This window comes from Pholcus phalangioides, unplaced genomic scaffold (assembly GCF_987345545.1).
Source record: "Pholcus phalangioides strain wild (caught in Gottingen) unplaced genomic scaffold, Ppha-v1.0 ptg000016l_1, whole genome shotgun sequence".
Taxonomy (NCBI): domain Eukaryota; kingdom Metazoa; phylum Arthropoda; class Arachnida; order Araneae; family Pholcidae; genus Pholcus; species Pholcus phalangioides.
The window spans coordinates 15,095,591-15,112,511 of NW_028301609.1; the positions used below are offsets into that span (position 1 = coordinate 15,095,591).

Below are 16,921 nucleotides of genomic sequence, written 5' to 3' on the forward strand. Positions count from 1 at the left end.
AGACGGAACGTTGAAACGCTCCGCCGTGGTGGTGGTTGGCGTTAAAGGTACAGATGAGAGAGAAGAGTGTAAGAGGACACACAAACACGGAGAGGAAATATTTTGTGTCCTGGAAACTGACTGGCGTGTTCAGTTACTCCAGTGTCCTCTCCCGAGCGGAGTTACGGACACATCATAAACGTGGGACGAGTTTTGTCCGAAATCGCGTTGATTTTTCGGTGGCACCTGCTGCGTTCGATTTGTTGCCGCTGATAAATAATTCCGTATTAAGGCATCGATTCGTGCCATGTTCTTGGTGTCCAGTTGGTGAACAAACGCGGGAACTCTCTCTGGTGAAATGACGGAAAAAGTTCCAAGAAGCGATCAGGAAGTTGGCGCGTAATAAAATGGAGGGTGTGCGAGGCGCTGAATGAAAAACTTCTCTTAAGAAAAAGTCGATAAAACCGGAGATGATGAACTTGTGGACAGGAGCGGGACTTCAATAATCAAAGTTTTTTCACTCCACTGAGAAGTTTCGAGAACGACAAATTGTGTTTTTTGGCTCCTCCTCCTCCTCCTCCGAAGAAGTTTTTTTTTTCGGGGTATCATGGCTGGCGTGGTCAGTCCAAATCCCACATACAGGTAAGCTTGCCTTTGTTAAAAATATTCGAATCGACGGCGTGATTTGATCTCACGGACACTTAATTTTAGGGTACAGTGAAACCTCGTTATAACGATACTCTGCGGGCCAAGAAAAAACATATTTATAGGGATTATCGTTATAAAGAGAGAGCCAGAAGTTTAACATTTGAGTGTAGACATTTCTAAACAAGACTTGAAAAAATATCGTTGTAGAGGGATTTATCGTTATATCGGGTATCGTTGTAGCGAGGTTTCACTATATTTTAGTTACCGTATTTCAACTTTTATAAGGAACTCCATTTTTTGTCAAAAACTTGTGTTCCAAAAATTTCTTTTTAGAAAAAATTCTTCTTCGGGGGTTTTCTTATTATTATGGATAGCATTATAGATGTTAGGGTAAATTTAACACAAATCGGTTATTATACATACTTACCAAGCGTCGTTGGTAAGTTTGATAAATTTGTGACTTCTTTTACCAGCGAATATGCATAATAAGTAAATAACCAAGTGTCGCTGGTAAATTTGATAAGTACTTGAAATCACCTTTATCTGTGATTATGCATAATGCACTAGTGTAATTGGTGAATTTTGATAAATATGAAAAAAAAATTCAAATGAGTCTAGTGTGTTTGATGAATATAGTCGGATCCCGATACAATGACATAATAAATGTATGAATTATCATTTATAGTATATCATACAGTACTATTTATCATGTGTGCCAACGACGCTACGCTTGGGTGTTACGCATAATCACCGGTAAAAATTATACTTTTTTTCAGTATTTATTACATTGACCAACGACGTTTGTGTACGCGGGTACTACACATAATCGCCGGTAAAAGCGATAAATTTATCAAATTTATCAAAATGCTCTGCGATTATGCACAATGACCGGTTATTATAATCGGTTATTATGCATAATAAACGGATATATCACATTTATCGTAACACAGATATTGACAAATTACTCAATTCACGATGAGAGCGACTCCGACGATGATGATAATGAATTGTTTGTGAGGAACCAGATGAGAGTGATGAGGAATTCAATGGTTTCTATGATGAATAGAAAATCTTTGATGAGAAAATAGTTCCCAAATAGTTTTTAAGCCCAAAAAAATAATCAGGGGGTTCCTCATTCACGTTAAAATACGATTTTTTAGTATTTATAGAACAACATTATAACTTGCATTTTTATGCTTTTTTCTCTCCGGAAAGAATAAGTACGTCAACACTAATCTTTTACCCTTCCGTACGGTATCTATCCATATCTACGAACGAGTCGTAACTACAGTCGACGCCTCTTATTAAAATCATGGATATTTTTATCATTCGGGTATTGTTATCAATTGCGCCAAGTACGGAACGGACCAATATCATAATATGGGAAGAAATTCGTTTATAGTTATCACAGAACTTCGGATTATGTTATATATTCTTTCGTCGAAAGTTTAATCGGTTTGCATATTTTAAAGCCAAGGTTAAACCAGGCTCATTTTCCCACCTAAAAGTTATCGTTATCAATCAGCAAGTCTATGTAAGGAGGCCACAAGGCTCCCTTATTGACGTCCGTAGAAACTTTATTAAAAAGTCCGTAGAAACTTTAAACATCGCTAGGTCACGGGAATTTTTTTCAGACAGGAAAATAAATAACTCAAAAAACGGCCGATAGGTGGCGCTGACGCGCACAAGTCAAATAAAAGATACGCAAATAACGAACGGAATGCTTCCAAATCGTTTATTACAGTAGTGTGTGTTCCACGTCACCACCACCACAGGGGGATAACACATTGCAGGCGAGTCACAAATCCAGCAATGGCATAGTGCAGCAGGTCCATATACAAGGTTTACAACGGTGAAGTGGTTGTAGATTAGGAGCCCAAGTCCTTATAACCGTCTCATTTGCATATTTCCACCGAAGTCGCTCGTACCAGCGTCACCTATCGACTGTTTTTGAGTTATGTTTTTTCTTGCCTTAAAAAAATTCCTGTGACTTAGCGATGCTAAAACGGCAAATATGTCCCGCTCGACTAAACGGGACATATGTTCATGGTAATTACAACCAGATTTTTCCGGATACAGTTATCAATCGGTTATTATCATCGGAAACCCTTCGAGAATCGATGTGATCACATTAAGCGGCATGCAATATACACCGATTTGGTTAATTGGACATAAACCGAGAATTTACCATATTCTTCTAAGATTGTTTAATCCCAATCTCATGTTGGTAAAAATGATAAATAATCAATTAATTACTTAATTAACTGAGCATAACTATGGTTCAGGATGATGAATTCGAATGGTAATGTTAGTTTTGTTTGTTGATGCTTGTGAAGAAATCCAACATTACCAGACTGATAATACTATTATGAACGTTTTAGTTCACAAATACAATACAATACAAATTTTTACCTTCATACTTTATTAAATTTTTAATTAAAAATGCAAAATATGCGCAATGCACGTATCATGTACGGATAAAAATAATTAATCGGTTCACTGAAGAGAAGAAAGGTCATAAAAATGTGTGTTTTCATATTTTTCAAACTTTTCAACTTTATTTGGTATTATGCATAATCGCTCGAAAATGCGATAAATGTGTTGAAATTTAATCAAACTTTCTTTATATCGAGAAGATTGGTGATTATGCATATAACCACCGGTGTATCACTTTTACAGTACCTACATTTTGACATTAAAATGTATAGGAACCAATTGCGACCGAAGCTAAATGTCCTATAAACGAGGTTCTACTATATAACCCCCCCCCCCCCCCCACCGACAAAATTTTTGGTCCCATGGGTGTCCATTATCGAGAGGTTCTACTATATAGTTTGAATCACAAAAAGAAGGCAGTAAAATATTTGGAGGAAAGTAATATTATTTCAATGAATTTATTTTATTGCGCGATTTTTGAATCTCTGTACGTCCTCGTTCAGGTTCTTTCCCTGTACACGCAGTACAATTCGAAATAGATTTATTCAAACGATTCTTGCAGATGTTTATGTGTCAGTAACTATGAAAAAAATTAGCTGCTAAAAAAAAAAATTGAGCCTTCAGTGGTTGAATCAATATTCAGATGTATTTGAAATCAATTTTCCGCGATAATTGTTTAATTTCGCGAGCAATAGCCTTAAAAATTCGACGAATAAATCAAATTCAACAGAAGATGTTTGGCCCGATTTTATCGCGATGCACTCGTACAGGAAGGAGTCGAGAACTTTAAGCGTAGAAAAGAAATTCCAAACCCTGGGAATGATCCGTCATTCTTGCAAGCAACGATGAACGAACTTTTCAAGGATCGATGACTCGAACCTTGAGTAAGTAATTTTCGAGAAATGCCGCAAATGACATCAAAGAAGGGAAGTTATGACCAGAAATATTCCAAAGAAAAAAACCACCCCATCATTTATTGTTTTTTTTTCGGTGAGAAAAGGCTGGAAAAAAATCTCTTAAAAATATGTACCATAAACGGAATGTCCCATAAATTCCCGAATAGTTTAAAAATGCATAAAAATTGAAGGTATTGGTGTAGTTGAATGCTGTTTTTGCGGAAAAGTTACTCTCAAAACCTTTAAACCTCGAAACTTTACTCTCTAACCTCTCTTTAATACTTTCTGCGTCCGAAATGTTCGTAAATCTTCAGCCGGTGATTTGTGGCTGAGGTAAAACAACTTCACCGATAGTGCTCGTTGCAACAATGAAAACTTTATGTAAGCGCCAGTAAAGGTCGCTTCTCACTGTGACTGGGTCCTGACACAGGGTCAGATAATTAAGGTAAAAGGTGATAAAACGTCTTTGTTGGACATAAACCGCAAACCGCTAAATGCTATTAGGAACATAATAGCACACATTTAGCGTTTACTGCTAACAGGAAAATTCAGAAATGAGCTGTTAATTGAACGCTCTTCTCTTTCATTTTATAGGACCGTGATTTGCGTATTTCCAGCGATTTGCTTTCGTGCAACGCCCTCTATTGAAAAAAAAAATTGAGCTAAATCCCCCTTTCTCGTGTGAGAGAATAATGTTTTCGCAAACGGCATTCAAAAATATGTACTAATTCCTTCAATTTTTATAAATCTTTTAAACCAGTGTGTGTGTGGTTTCCAACTTTTTCCCCTTCCTGCACCCAGAGTGCAATGCGACGACTTACCTTCCCGCACGCCCTCGGACAATGCGTTTTTTCTCGGTTAGAAAATTGTTTTCTGTAAGTAATTACATTAATTATCCGTTAATTAATTTCTATGAATTCTCTTACTTATTATTTAATGCCCCTTTCGACTACGTGTTTCATTTAAAAGAAGATTCTGAATAGCTCTTCACTTACTGATTCCACCCGCAACAACTATAAATAAATTAATGTTTTTTTTGACACTTGACTAAGTTTTTTCACGTTTTTCCTGAGCCATGTTCACGACGGTATCAAATCTAAGCACAACATGCTAATAACACGAGGTAGCAGCAATGTAAGCAAACCACGAAATCGCTAAAGTAAATAATATTTTTCTCAACCGAAAACAATCGAAAAAAGAAACTTTTACAACGCAAATTTCGCGTCACATATTTTTGCAAGCGAAACCCCAGATGAGGCGTCAAATTATTCATATGATTCATATTTTTTCAAAAAGTGAAAAATTTAATTTTTACGATCATTTCAAGTTTCCTGAATAATCGGTCAACATTTTAACATCGGTTAACATTTTTGAAGGTGCCAGATGTGCAAACAAGCACATCTGGCACCTTCAAAAATGCTCACCCGCATCCCCGGTTAAGAACTACTGCTTCAAACTATTTACGAATTTATGAGGCAGCCTGCTTTGTGTGACATAATCGCCTGTTACAATGGATAGTCACCGACAGTTTTGGTCGGTTATTATACATAATTACCGATAGAAATCCGATGATTATGTGCAATCAGCGATTTATCACACACATTTACCATGCAACATATACAGTCAAATTCGACTATAACGACCTCGGTTGCAACGACGCAGGTCACTTGGGTGATCGCGGTCTCACTTAAATGATCTGGAAATGTGCCGTGGGTCACTTAAGTGAGCCCGAGGGCCATGGGTTGAGCTAGTATTTCGATAGCGGAGCCTGTACGAAACGGAATGTCAAATAGACTGAATTATTATTTCGTTTTAGACAGATTTCCGTTTTATGGAGGTGCAAATGAAAGCACTAATCATTGAACAGACCGTTTAAGACAGGTTTCTGTCTCATATTTACAGTGCCCGTCTTATTAGCTTATTAGACAGATTTCACTGCATCTCGATTCTAGTTCACAAATATACTTACGTTCATTCGCAGCACCCCATAAAGAGAGAGAGAGCTCGTCACTTCCTTGTTAAAGAGGATCGCTTTGCCCCATCAATTGCATTCGTCTTTGAGAATTAATTGCTCCCGGGTTGTTCCAGAATTTTCTGATCCGTACAATGGAACGAAATTGCATATGTGTCTTTTTTTTTTCTTTTGATACATCTAATTATACTTTCACCTCCCCGATTAGTTAATTTATCTAGTAATAATTCCATTATTCGGCTCCTTAGAGCCTGGTGGTTGGTCGGTTTCGAAACTTTTTTTTCCTCTGTGGTTTCTGGGGGTGCCAATTATTGTCATTTTTTTCCAAGGTTGCCAATAAAGTAACGCGGAAATAAAATTATGGATAAGAGCCAATATTAGTGCTCTCTTATTTGTCGGAAGCAATGACAGCAGAGGGCCGACACAAAACTTTTGTAGAAACAAGAGCAGATCCAGAGGTAGAGATGGGACCGATCGTTCCTCCCTAGGCCAAATGATATGGGGTAAATTTGTTTGTCCCGTACTAGATGATCTAATGCACCTACATAATAAGTCACTTCTCTGACACATCTCCCTGCAGTATCCAATCGTCTGTCACGTTTCCACTCGCAGCTGAAGCAGGGCCGTCTTAAGATCATCATGGGCACTTCAAAAAAACCTTTGAAGTGCCTCCGCTACGCGACACTCCTCACAAAGGTTAGCGGTACACTGTTTGAGAACCCCTGCTCTACTTCATTCGCAGCTGAAGATATCTGAATCTGCTTCATTCGAAACTGAAGATATCTGAATCTGTTTCATTCGCAGCTGAAGATATCTGGTGCGAATGAGCAGCGACAATCATCGTCGCGTTTTTGTTGTCCAACTGTGGGCCAATGGCGTTACGAGTTGTTGCTAAGTTAGAAGGCTGCCTGCTGAACAGTCCCGTTCAGCAAATATTGTTCCAAGGTTAGAAAAGTCTGTCAGTTCTCTGTAGCTCAATGGTAGAACACTCGCCGGTCGGTGAGAGTATGAGGTTGGTGGTTCGATTCCTTACAGAGGATGCGACTTTTCTTTCCGAAATCACCTCCGTTTGGTATCCAGTCACATTGGCGTAGGCGAAGGGAGAGAGGATTGAGGTTCTAACTCCCCCTTCCTTGAGCCCCCTCCCTACAGAAGAACAGAATTTTTGAACCCCTCCACCGAGAAAATCATGTGTACGGCCATGTCCAGGCAATAGTACTGCGTATAATTAGCGAAGAGGTTCATCTTTACGGTGTGACTTACTAGTCATTTGAGCGGTATGAATTGGTAATCCTGAGCGGTAATCCGGTTGAATTGGTTTTGCTTGCAGAGGGTCTAATAAGACGGAATCGTTTCGTTGTTATTGAGGAGTGTTGCTCCGAGTCAGGCCATAAATTTTCAGGAGAACAGGGCTTTTAAATTGCCTTTTACGAGTACGGACATCAGTCTTGGGATAGTGGGAGGGGAGGTGGGGGGGGGGGATAAAAGCTTTTGGGTCATTAAAACGGTTATTTATGTGTTTTTTCCGAGGAACCAAAGTTTGATTCGTGTGGGAAAGTTTCTAAAAAAGGATTTACTGCAGGGAAGCACAACATTTTCAATCCGCGGGCCAGGTGTGCGGTATTACTGCAGCTTGCGGAAAGAAACTAGAATACGAAAAGTGGGCATATGACCCGTATTTTACGGGACACTTCCGTAAATTTGGCTATCCCGATTTAAGAATAAAATGTTATTTTTTCCCTGTATTTTCACCGAAGTCTTGAATTTTCATTCCTCGCTTAAAGCATCGGATTATTTTCATGACTTATAAATTATATCATGATAATCATGTGGCTGTAATTATCATAACTACATTGTAGTCGTATAAATATATCCATTTGACATTTTTTCAAATATACAAGCTTTTTTGGTGAATTGCATTTCAGTCTATTGTGACTTGCAGTAACTCTTTATTTCCCGTTATTGGCGATTTTTCAGCAATTTTAGTGATTGTTGGTCGCTTTATACTCATCATTGAGGTAAAAAAATTTTTTTGACGATAATCGGTGATGTCTCGCTGTATCTTGATTTCCCGTATTTCCATGAAAGAAATCCGGTTCTCTTTTTGTATTTTTCCTTACCTTCCTTTCGCGGGCCGGATGGAGCCCCCTAGCAGGTTGGAGATTGTGCATTCCTGATTTACTGTAGAGTAGTGTTTCTCAACCTTTTTCAGCCCATGGCTCCCTTTGGACCGTATTTTCGTCTCGTGGCCCCTCAGTCTTACCCAGGGCCCCCACTCTCATCTGAGACCTCAATCTTCTACTTATTGAATTGAATTTAGTCATAACTGTATTTATAATGGACAAAATTTTATAAATATGACCGATCTCTGGAACACTGGGCTGATCCACACTAAGGGACGACGACGACGACTCATCCCACCCAATAGTCGAATTATGTGGCAGAAATAGGTCTCTGTAAAATACGAAACGATCCAACGAACATACTCAATAAATCAATCCTACCTACCTGATAGGTCCTCACCATGTATCCATGTCCACCCTGGGCTAGAGTTGAGAGAGATCCCCTAATGTGGGCTTCTATGCATGGCAGTCTCAACACCATGGGTTTCCTGGCATAGTGATGTTCTGGGGCCCTTACTTAGCTGGTAGTAGCAGCTTACATATTTGCATACTTATACTCGAAAAATCACAGCACTAGATCTCTCCCAGTAGGCCCTATGGAGATGAAGCCCAAGGCTGTTAACACATGGGTTAAGGTTGTCCTGATAACATGGGTTAAGGTTGTCCTGATAACATGGGTTAAGGTTGTCCTGATAACATGGGTTAAGGTTGTCCTGATAATATGGGTTAAGGTTGTCCTGATAACATGGGTTAAGGTTGTCCTGATAACATGGACAGTAGATTCTGAAAGTTCTGACATTTTTTCCCACCATATTTCACTTGAGAGCTTTATCTCTTCGCAGTTCTCTGTAGCCCACTTCACCACTTGTCATGGCTCCACTTTCATCTGCTTTTCACACGTGGAACATCCCTTAGAACATTCCAGGACCGCAAGGGAGACATATGGCCTCAGGCTGAGAAACACTGCAGTAGAGCATACGTGCTCAACCACGGCAGACGAGACATTCAATTGTTTAGTGGGCTATGGCTCAACCCATGGGCCCACGACAAACAACAAAACCACTCAAGTGGCCCACAAAAGATTATCAAATCACTGGCGTCTCTCGTGGTGCATTTCCAGAACATTCAAGTGACCCCAAGTACCTTCCCAAATCACTTGATCGACCCGCGGCACTCCTCCAGTTCACTTATAGGCCACGTGGAACATTTGCCAATTGCTCAATTCTAGGGCTAAATGCTGTTGGGCATCGTCTATTGTAGAAACTCCAATTTCAGGAATTAGCTCGGGCAGGGCCGTAACTAGGATTTTTGTATCGTGTTGCAGCCCGGAGCAAACATGGCTTTGCAGCACCCCCACAAATTCAAAATTCGATAATTTTACAACGGTGTTCTATGTGTATACCTGAAGTTTGCCACCTTCTAGATAATTTGAGTGACTCGCACAATACAAATGTACAATACATTTCTCTTAAACGGCTTTTGGCACATTCCCAGATCACTTAAATTGCCTGTGATACATTTCCAGATCACTTAAATTGCCTGTGACACATTTTCAGATCACTTAAATTACCTGTGACACATTTTCAGATCACTTAAATTGCCTGTGACACATTTTCAGATCACTTAAATTGCCTGTGACACATTTCAGATTACTCAATCACACACAGTAACCTGAGTCACTCGCGGCACATTTTTAGATGACCTGAGTAGCTCGAGGTACATTTCCAGATAACTTAAGTGGCTCGCGACTGGTTTCCAAACCACTGAGTGGCCCGCACTGCCTAAAAGGTTGAGCGTCCTTCCTGTAGAGCAGGGATGGCAACTTTTTCAGTCCACGGACCAGATATGCGATATTTCTGACGCTTGCGGAGTCTGAAACTGGAATTTGAACGGTGACCATATGACCCGTATTTTACGGGACATTTCATCAATTTTCGTCGTCTCAATTTTTTCATAAAATGTCCAATTTTTCTCGTATTTCCAACAAGGCTTCCTTGAATTTTTGAAAAAAAAAAGAATTTAGATTATTTTCATTACATAAATTAATGATTTGACAATTTTTTTGGTTGTAATTGGCAACTTCACTTGCACTTGACAATTTTATGATAAATGGTGATATCTCGTATGAATCCTGATTTCCCGTACTTTTTTCTCATGAAAGAAACATGGTCAGTGTAGGTGTTTATTGTGTTGTTTACATAGTGTAAGGTCACTTATTTTTGCGAACATTTTTCGCGGGCCGGAGGTTGTGCACCCCCCTGATCCCCTGATTTACTGTCGAGCATCTTTCGTTTGCACATCATCCTAAAGTTCAGTTAGGATGTGATCGGAGGATTGAAAAAAATGGAAAGGCCTGTGATATTTATTGACGTTAAATGGAGAGAGAGCTACCCTTGTGTCACGAAAGCGTATGCGCTTCTGCCCTTAAAAATTTCTGGCAGTCGGAAAAGATTTCGTGACCGTAGGTCAGGCCAAGGACCGGAATAAGAATCGGACAAGGAAAATTTCGGTTGCCGCATAAAGATAAGGCAAAACGGCATTTCTTACTTTTTTGTTTGTTCTGGCAAATGTCCCACACGGAGTATCTCGAGAGAACATCAGTCATTTTATACCATAAAACTCCCTCTTCAGTTCCGTATTTTTCTTTTCTTTTTTTGCAACTTCGTATTGGCATCGGTACAAAGAACGTCATTGCAAAAGGGGAAAAAAGAATCGTCTTATTCAAATCGACTGGGATTTATTAGACGCCAAGAATGAATCATTCCACGGTGGCGTACTGATACTCTATTGATACAGTACCGATGCCAAGAAAACGTATTTTATCAAAGTCTACACATTATTTGGAGATTATTGGCAATGGACTGCAAAATGTCTCTTTTTCCCTTTATCGTTAGAGTTCATTCAGCTATATAGCATAATACATGGCATAATAATCAATAAAAATAGCCTTGGGAATAATGAATGTTAACTGCGTAATGTCACCATCTATTTACGACCGCGGTACTCGAAGTTAATAGAGGCATTTCCGAATACGCGAAGCAACACCCACACGTGTATGCATGCAGTATTAAGACAATTTCTGCGCATTATTCTCTTCTAGCCCGAGCAAAAAAATAAATAATATAAATAAATAATAAATAGTATAAATAAATAATATAAATGAATAAGTAAACCTAGGGTATTAAAAATGTTTTTTGTTTCATTCGTGTTTATTTTACGTCAAACTGCACTTTAAAAAGAATTTTTTTCAGTTAATTAATTTAGTTAATTAATTTTGTCGATGTGCTCACTTAGGTCTTAACTTGGGAAAAGAATAATTAAAACCATTTGAAATAGTTAAAAATGAAGGTACACATATGGTAACCTCTGGAGCGAAGATGTTAAACAGGATTAGAGCTATTCAAAAATAACGGCTTATAGTGAAAGAAGGGTGAGAAAAGTGAAAGAAGGAGTAAGAAAGTCTTTCTTTTAAGTTGGTGCTCGATAATTCTTTGTATCAGAAGCTACTAGGGGTACTTCTATTTTTATTTTGGATTTAGTTCTCACACTAGTTCCGAGAATCTTGTTGAACATGCTTCTGGGGGGGGGGGGGGGAGACGAGTTTTCTTCTAGTGATCGTTGTGTCGTTGGTGTTTTCTCCATAACTTTTCTTCGGGTAAAACTGATAACGGAAGAACGGTTCCTTGTTTTCGGTGAACCAACTTGGATCTCTTGAAAGAAAAGTTAGCGAAAGTTTTCAGACCGGTTTGAATCAGTTGCTGGAAGAATTCAGATTCAGAATTCAGAACAAAACTCTCCTCTGTTTTGTATGAAGTCATACCCTTTGTTCGTAAAAAGCGCGTTTGTTTGTCGTACCCCCTCTAGTTCACGGAAAAAGTGCGCAATCTTTATCTGGAAAAGAAAAGAGCGTTCATAGAGAGTACAAAAGTGGAACCGGTGACCAGTCATCATTTACTGAAAAAGAAGGGCATTGAAAACAGTGATTAGCAACGCAGTTGTCAGGGGTAATTAAAATATTGAACGGGATGGATAGGATGGACCATGAGTTCTTAATGCATCGTCAATCAACTGCTTCGACATAGGGGCACCAGTATCATTTAGTAAGCGACTATTACGGATTGTGGTGTCGCAGGGAGTTTTCTCTAATAGGGTTGTTAATAAATGGAATAGCTTACCTCCGGGGCCGTGAATTCTAACACAATTGACACGTTTAAAAAGAAGTACGATAAATATATTGGGACAAATCAAGGACCTATCCACACTTAGATAAGACATTTCATTTCACACCGTACGCCGTCCAGGCTACTTAGATAAGATAACCATAATCTTTGTGTGGGCAATGCATTACACAGTATTAATTATTAATTTTTTCTTTCGTGATACACGTATCTGCTTTTTATATTGGGTTGCAGTATTTTGGTTATATGTATTTGACATCCATATTTTAAAGGGCATCTTTTATGAGCCACCACGTTGGACAATTTGCCTGTTGTGGCCATTGTGTTTGTATTTGCATTTGAAAGAACCACGCATGAGATTGCTTATAATTTTTTGGAGCAATTTGGGAGGGCAACTCCAGTTTTTTTTGCAGTAGTTTTTTTAAAATAAAGTTGAATGTAAGCACTATTGCTGGCTCTGCAGATGTCCAAACAGTACACACACGATCTCTTGCCAAGTGTTTAAGGTGCTGTAAATGCTGCTTGAAATTTTCAAATCATGTTATAAAATTGTCTTCATTGGCTATTTTAGGAAAAATTACAAATTCAAAGATGCTTCGCTGAATAAACGGGACAATTTTGTAAAAGAAAAGAAAGTTAGAACGACTAAAAAAAAACAAACCAGGAATGCCCACACTAATCATTCATGCTATAAGTTAATAGTCCGTCAAATTGTTTACGATATTTTTTTAATCACCCTTGGATTTAGAAGGATTGAGACACGTTGCAGTAGATCTTTACAAGGGACATTTGAAGTTCCAACCCACCTAGAATATAAAAGAAATCGATTTCACTCCAGGGTTTTCAGAGCACACGTTTTTTGGACAGCTTGCGGTCAATTTAGAAGAGCGTATATATACATTACTGAAGGTAGTTACGTTCTCCTGGAAATTTCTTCCCGAGAATACTCCGGTAATGATGTATTCAAGTACGAACAACAAGCTGTGTGAGTGGATTGTCAAAAACACTCGAAAAGCTCCTGTTAGTTTTGAGAAAGAAGACAAATATCCCGCATTTCAGCCGGAAAAACATCTTGTGGGTGCTCTTCATCAATCATAATGTCCAAACGACTTAAATAACAAGAATATGATAAGTTTGCTTTCAATCAAGTAGAATTCTTTTTCCTTTTAAACTTCTTTTTTTAGCATCTGAAAAATGATGGTGATTATGTGTGATTCCCATTAATATTGTGTAAAACAAGGATGCATAACATTTAGGAGAGTGCGGGCCACTTCATTGATTTGTGATTTGAAAACATGTCGCGGGCCACTTAAATGATTTAGAACAGCGCCGCCGGTCACTTAAGTGATCTATAAAAACGCTGATCACTTATGTGATCCGGAATCGTTCCCCGTTGTTCCCTCCACAGGACGATGTGGACCTGCCCCGCGGGCCACATAAGTGTGCTGGAACTGTGCCAAAGGTTACTTGAGTGATATGGACTTGACCAGCGGGCAATTGTTTTGATTTTATATGTGTACAGATACAAATACAAAGGCCACAACAGACAATATGCCTAACGACTGAAAAAACGGTACGGTGTTGCGGTAAATGTGACAGCTTACCAATCGCGACCGAGTGGCGTGGTGGTAAGTCTGCCACCGTGAAGGCTGCCGTCAGGCCCCCAGGTTCGATCCGGGGGAAGAATATAGATAGCAACATATCTATATTATAGTTCTGATATTTATATCAATAACGAGCGTAAGGCGACCACCGATAGGTAGCGGATTCATTTACAGCCCAACTTGTTAACTGCAGTAAATTGCAGTATAGCTATATGGCGGGAGTTGGTGTGTGGTGAGGTAGTAATAATTACCAATCCTCTTGGTAAATTTTATGAATGTATCACGAATTTATCAGCGAATATGCATGATACCCAAGCGTCCTTGGTAAATTTGATAAATACTGAAAAAATTATCACTTTCACAGGCGATTATGCATAATAATCAAGTGCCATTGACGGCATTGGTTCGGGACGCTTGGATATTATGTATAATCACCGGTAAAAGTGATAAAAATTTAGGGAAATTTATCAAACTTGCCAAAATACTCGGTGATTACGCATAATAATCGGATTTATCACATTTATCGTAACACATACATATATCCTTTCTGTAACCACACACATGCTCATCGCTAGGGCCCCAATTGTGCCCCTTGCTAAAGCGCTCCCCCCCCCCCCTCCCATGACATTCACAGTTTTTTTTTCTGGCCGGTTCCCCAGTCGGAAATAATTCCTTCATGACTAAGCCCCTCCGGTGCAATGAGCTTGTATTGCGAAACCGACGGAGTCTGGTCGTGCTCGGTTCAATCTGTTCGATCTGCCCCGCAGGCCACTTGAGAGCACTGAAACTTGAGTGTTTTGTAAATATGCCGTGTGTAACTCAGGATCTGGGAATGCACCGCGGTGTGAATGATGATTAAATGATGCGCAACTTCACCGCAGGAGACTTAAGTAATCTATAGTAAATATGACGCGGGTCACTCAAGTGATCCGCAGATGCGCCACTTACAAGGAAAGAGGTCCCAAGGTGACGTCAAAAAGCTTTGAAAAAATTGCCATTGATTCTACTCATTTAAACGTGCCCAAAAATGCGTAAAAATTCGGCGGAATTATTATGTGCCACTCAAAAATAATAATTAAATATTAATATTTTGAACCCCGATAGTGGCCAAGAATTAAAAATTTAGCAACCCTAGAATGTTAGAGTGACGTCATTCAAACAACGCCTTAGCTTAGATCAAGTGTAGCGTAGACAAAGAAAAAAAGAAATAACTAGTCTTTCTAGAACAAGAGAGGCTGTAGGAAAGAGAGGGAAAGAACGTGAAAAAGAAGTTTTTATAAATATCACCTAGAAGAGCAAGAGGCGATGAGTAGCCAGCTTTTATCATGCTTAATAATTTTTTTGCGGCTTTAATTATTGCATTTCGCTGGTAATTTTTTGTTTTTGTGTGTTTCTGGATGAAATGGATGTATTTAAATTTTTTCATAATTTTTTGAGGACGACACCTTGGGACCCTTTCCTTGTCAGTTTATTTTTGAGGTCACGGGCCATATCGGATGACTCCGAGGGTCACATTTGGCCAGAGGGTCATGGGTTGAGCATGTAAAACCAACTAGATTTTCTAACTTTATCGGGGTTATTTTCCAGTACGATAAGGCTGATACTGTGCTCAGAGGCGCATTTACGGGTTTTCTGCCTGTGGGACGTCATGAATTTGACCGCCCTTCTCCCATTCGAATCTAATTTTTTTGACAACCCTTTCCTCGGTCATTTTCTCACATTTCGGGGGGGGGATCCCCCCCCCCCCCGGCTACGCCCTTGAGTGTTTGCAAACAATGTTCCTGACAACATGATTGTTTCCAAATAATTCTCTAGCTTTAAGTTCTTCTAACCCAGGGGTTCTTAACCTTTTCAGCCGCGACCCAAAATCACCAACACTAACTACTTTGCGACCCATGGCTCTATTTTGGATATAAAAATGGTTAATAAAAATTATTTATTAACAAAATGTTGGATTTAATATGCGACCCATCTCGGAAGCCATTGCGTAATAGCCGGAAAGCCATAAATTAAGAACCCGTGTTATATATATCGTAGGTAAAAAGAACGCTTTAAACAGTAATCTACTTTACTTTGATAACAGAATTTCCTATAAACAATTGTTCTGGATAGCAGGACTGATTCTAGACAATACCTTAGATTTCAGAACACATTCTAAACAATAATATGCGTAAACGGACCATCTTCAAACAATGCTATAGATAGCAGGACCGATTACAAACAATACCGTAGATAGCAGGAGAAATTCTAAACAATACTATGTATGAGAAATTGAATTTTCTGGATGTTATGCCGAAACTGATATTTTGAAAGAAAAGTGATTTGCCTCCACCGGGAATCGAACCCGGGTCCCCTTGAATACCAAGCAAGTGCGCTAGCCAATACACCAGAGACACACTTTTCAATTCCGCATAACACGCATTAGTATCGTGAAGCGCTGAGTGGAGTCATAGCAGCCTCCCTTAACTACAGCAATTTTTGCCCCAGTTAAAAAGCGTGTCTCTGGTGTATTGGTTAGCGCACTTGCCCGGTATGCGAGGGGATCCGGGTTCAATTCCCGGTGGAGGCAAATCACTTTTCTTTACAAATATCAGTTTCGGCATAACTTCCAGAAAATTCAATTTCTCAGTATATTTCAGGCCAAAAATACCATCTCTTAATACTAAGTATGACAGGACAATCTTCAAACAATTCTATAGATAGCAGGACTGATTCCAAACAATGCCCTAGATAGCAAGACGTATTCTGAAGAATACTATGTATACCAGGACAATCTTCAAACAATGCTATAGATAGCAGGACCATCTTCAAACTATGCGATAAATAGCGAGACCGATTCCAAACAATACTCTAGATAGCAGCACAAATTCTAAGCAATACCAAGTTTAGAAGGACGATCTTCAAACAATGCTTTCCTCTAGGTAATATTATTCATAGAATATATATATAACAAATAAATGCGGGGGGGGGGGATATTTACTCACTCATTCTTATACGTAATATCCCGTCGTCTCCCCCTTTATATATACGATGTTCCTTCGAGTGAAGAGGTGATGGGAGTTTACGAGATGGTGTGTGACGGGGT

At 39.2% G+C, this 16,921-nt stretch overlaps 1 protein-coding gene across 1 annotated transcript in view; it reads left to right on the top strand.

Moving 5' to 3' along the window:
* LOC149075127 (oxysterol-binding protein-related protein 2) overlaps positions 1-16,921 on the top strand; it is a 70,603-nt gene continuing 53,682 nt past the window's right edge. Inside the window, exon 1 of the mRNA XM_089245702.1 lies at positions 1-621. Coding sequence (XP_089101828.1) covers positions 587-621 — 35 coding nt within the window. The 5' untranslated portion in view covers positions 1-586. The remainder of the gene's footprint in view (positions 622-16,921) is intronic.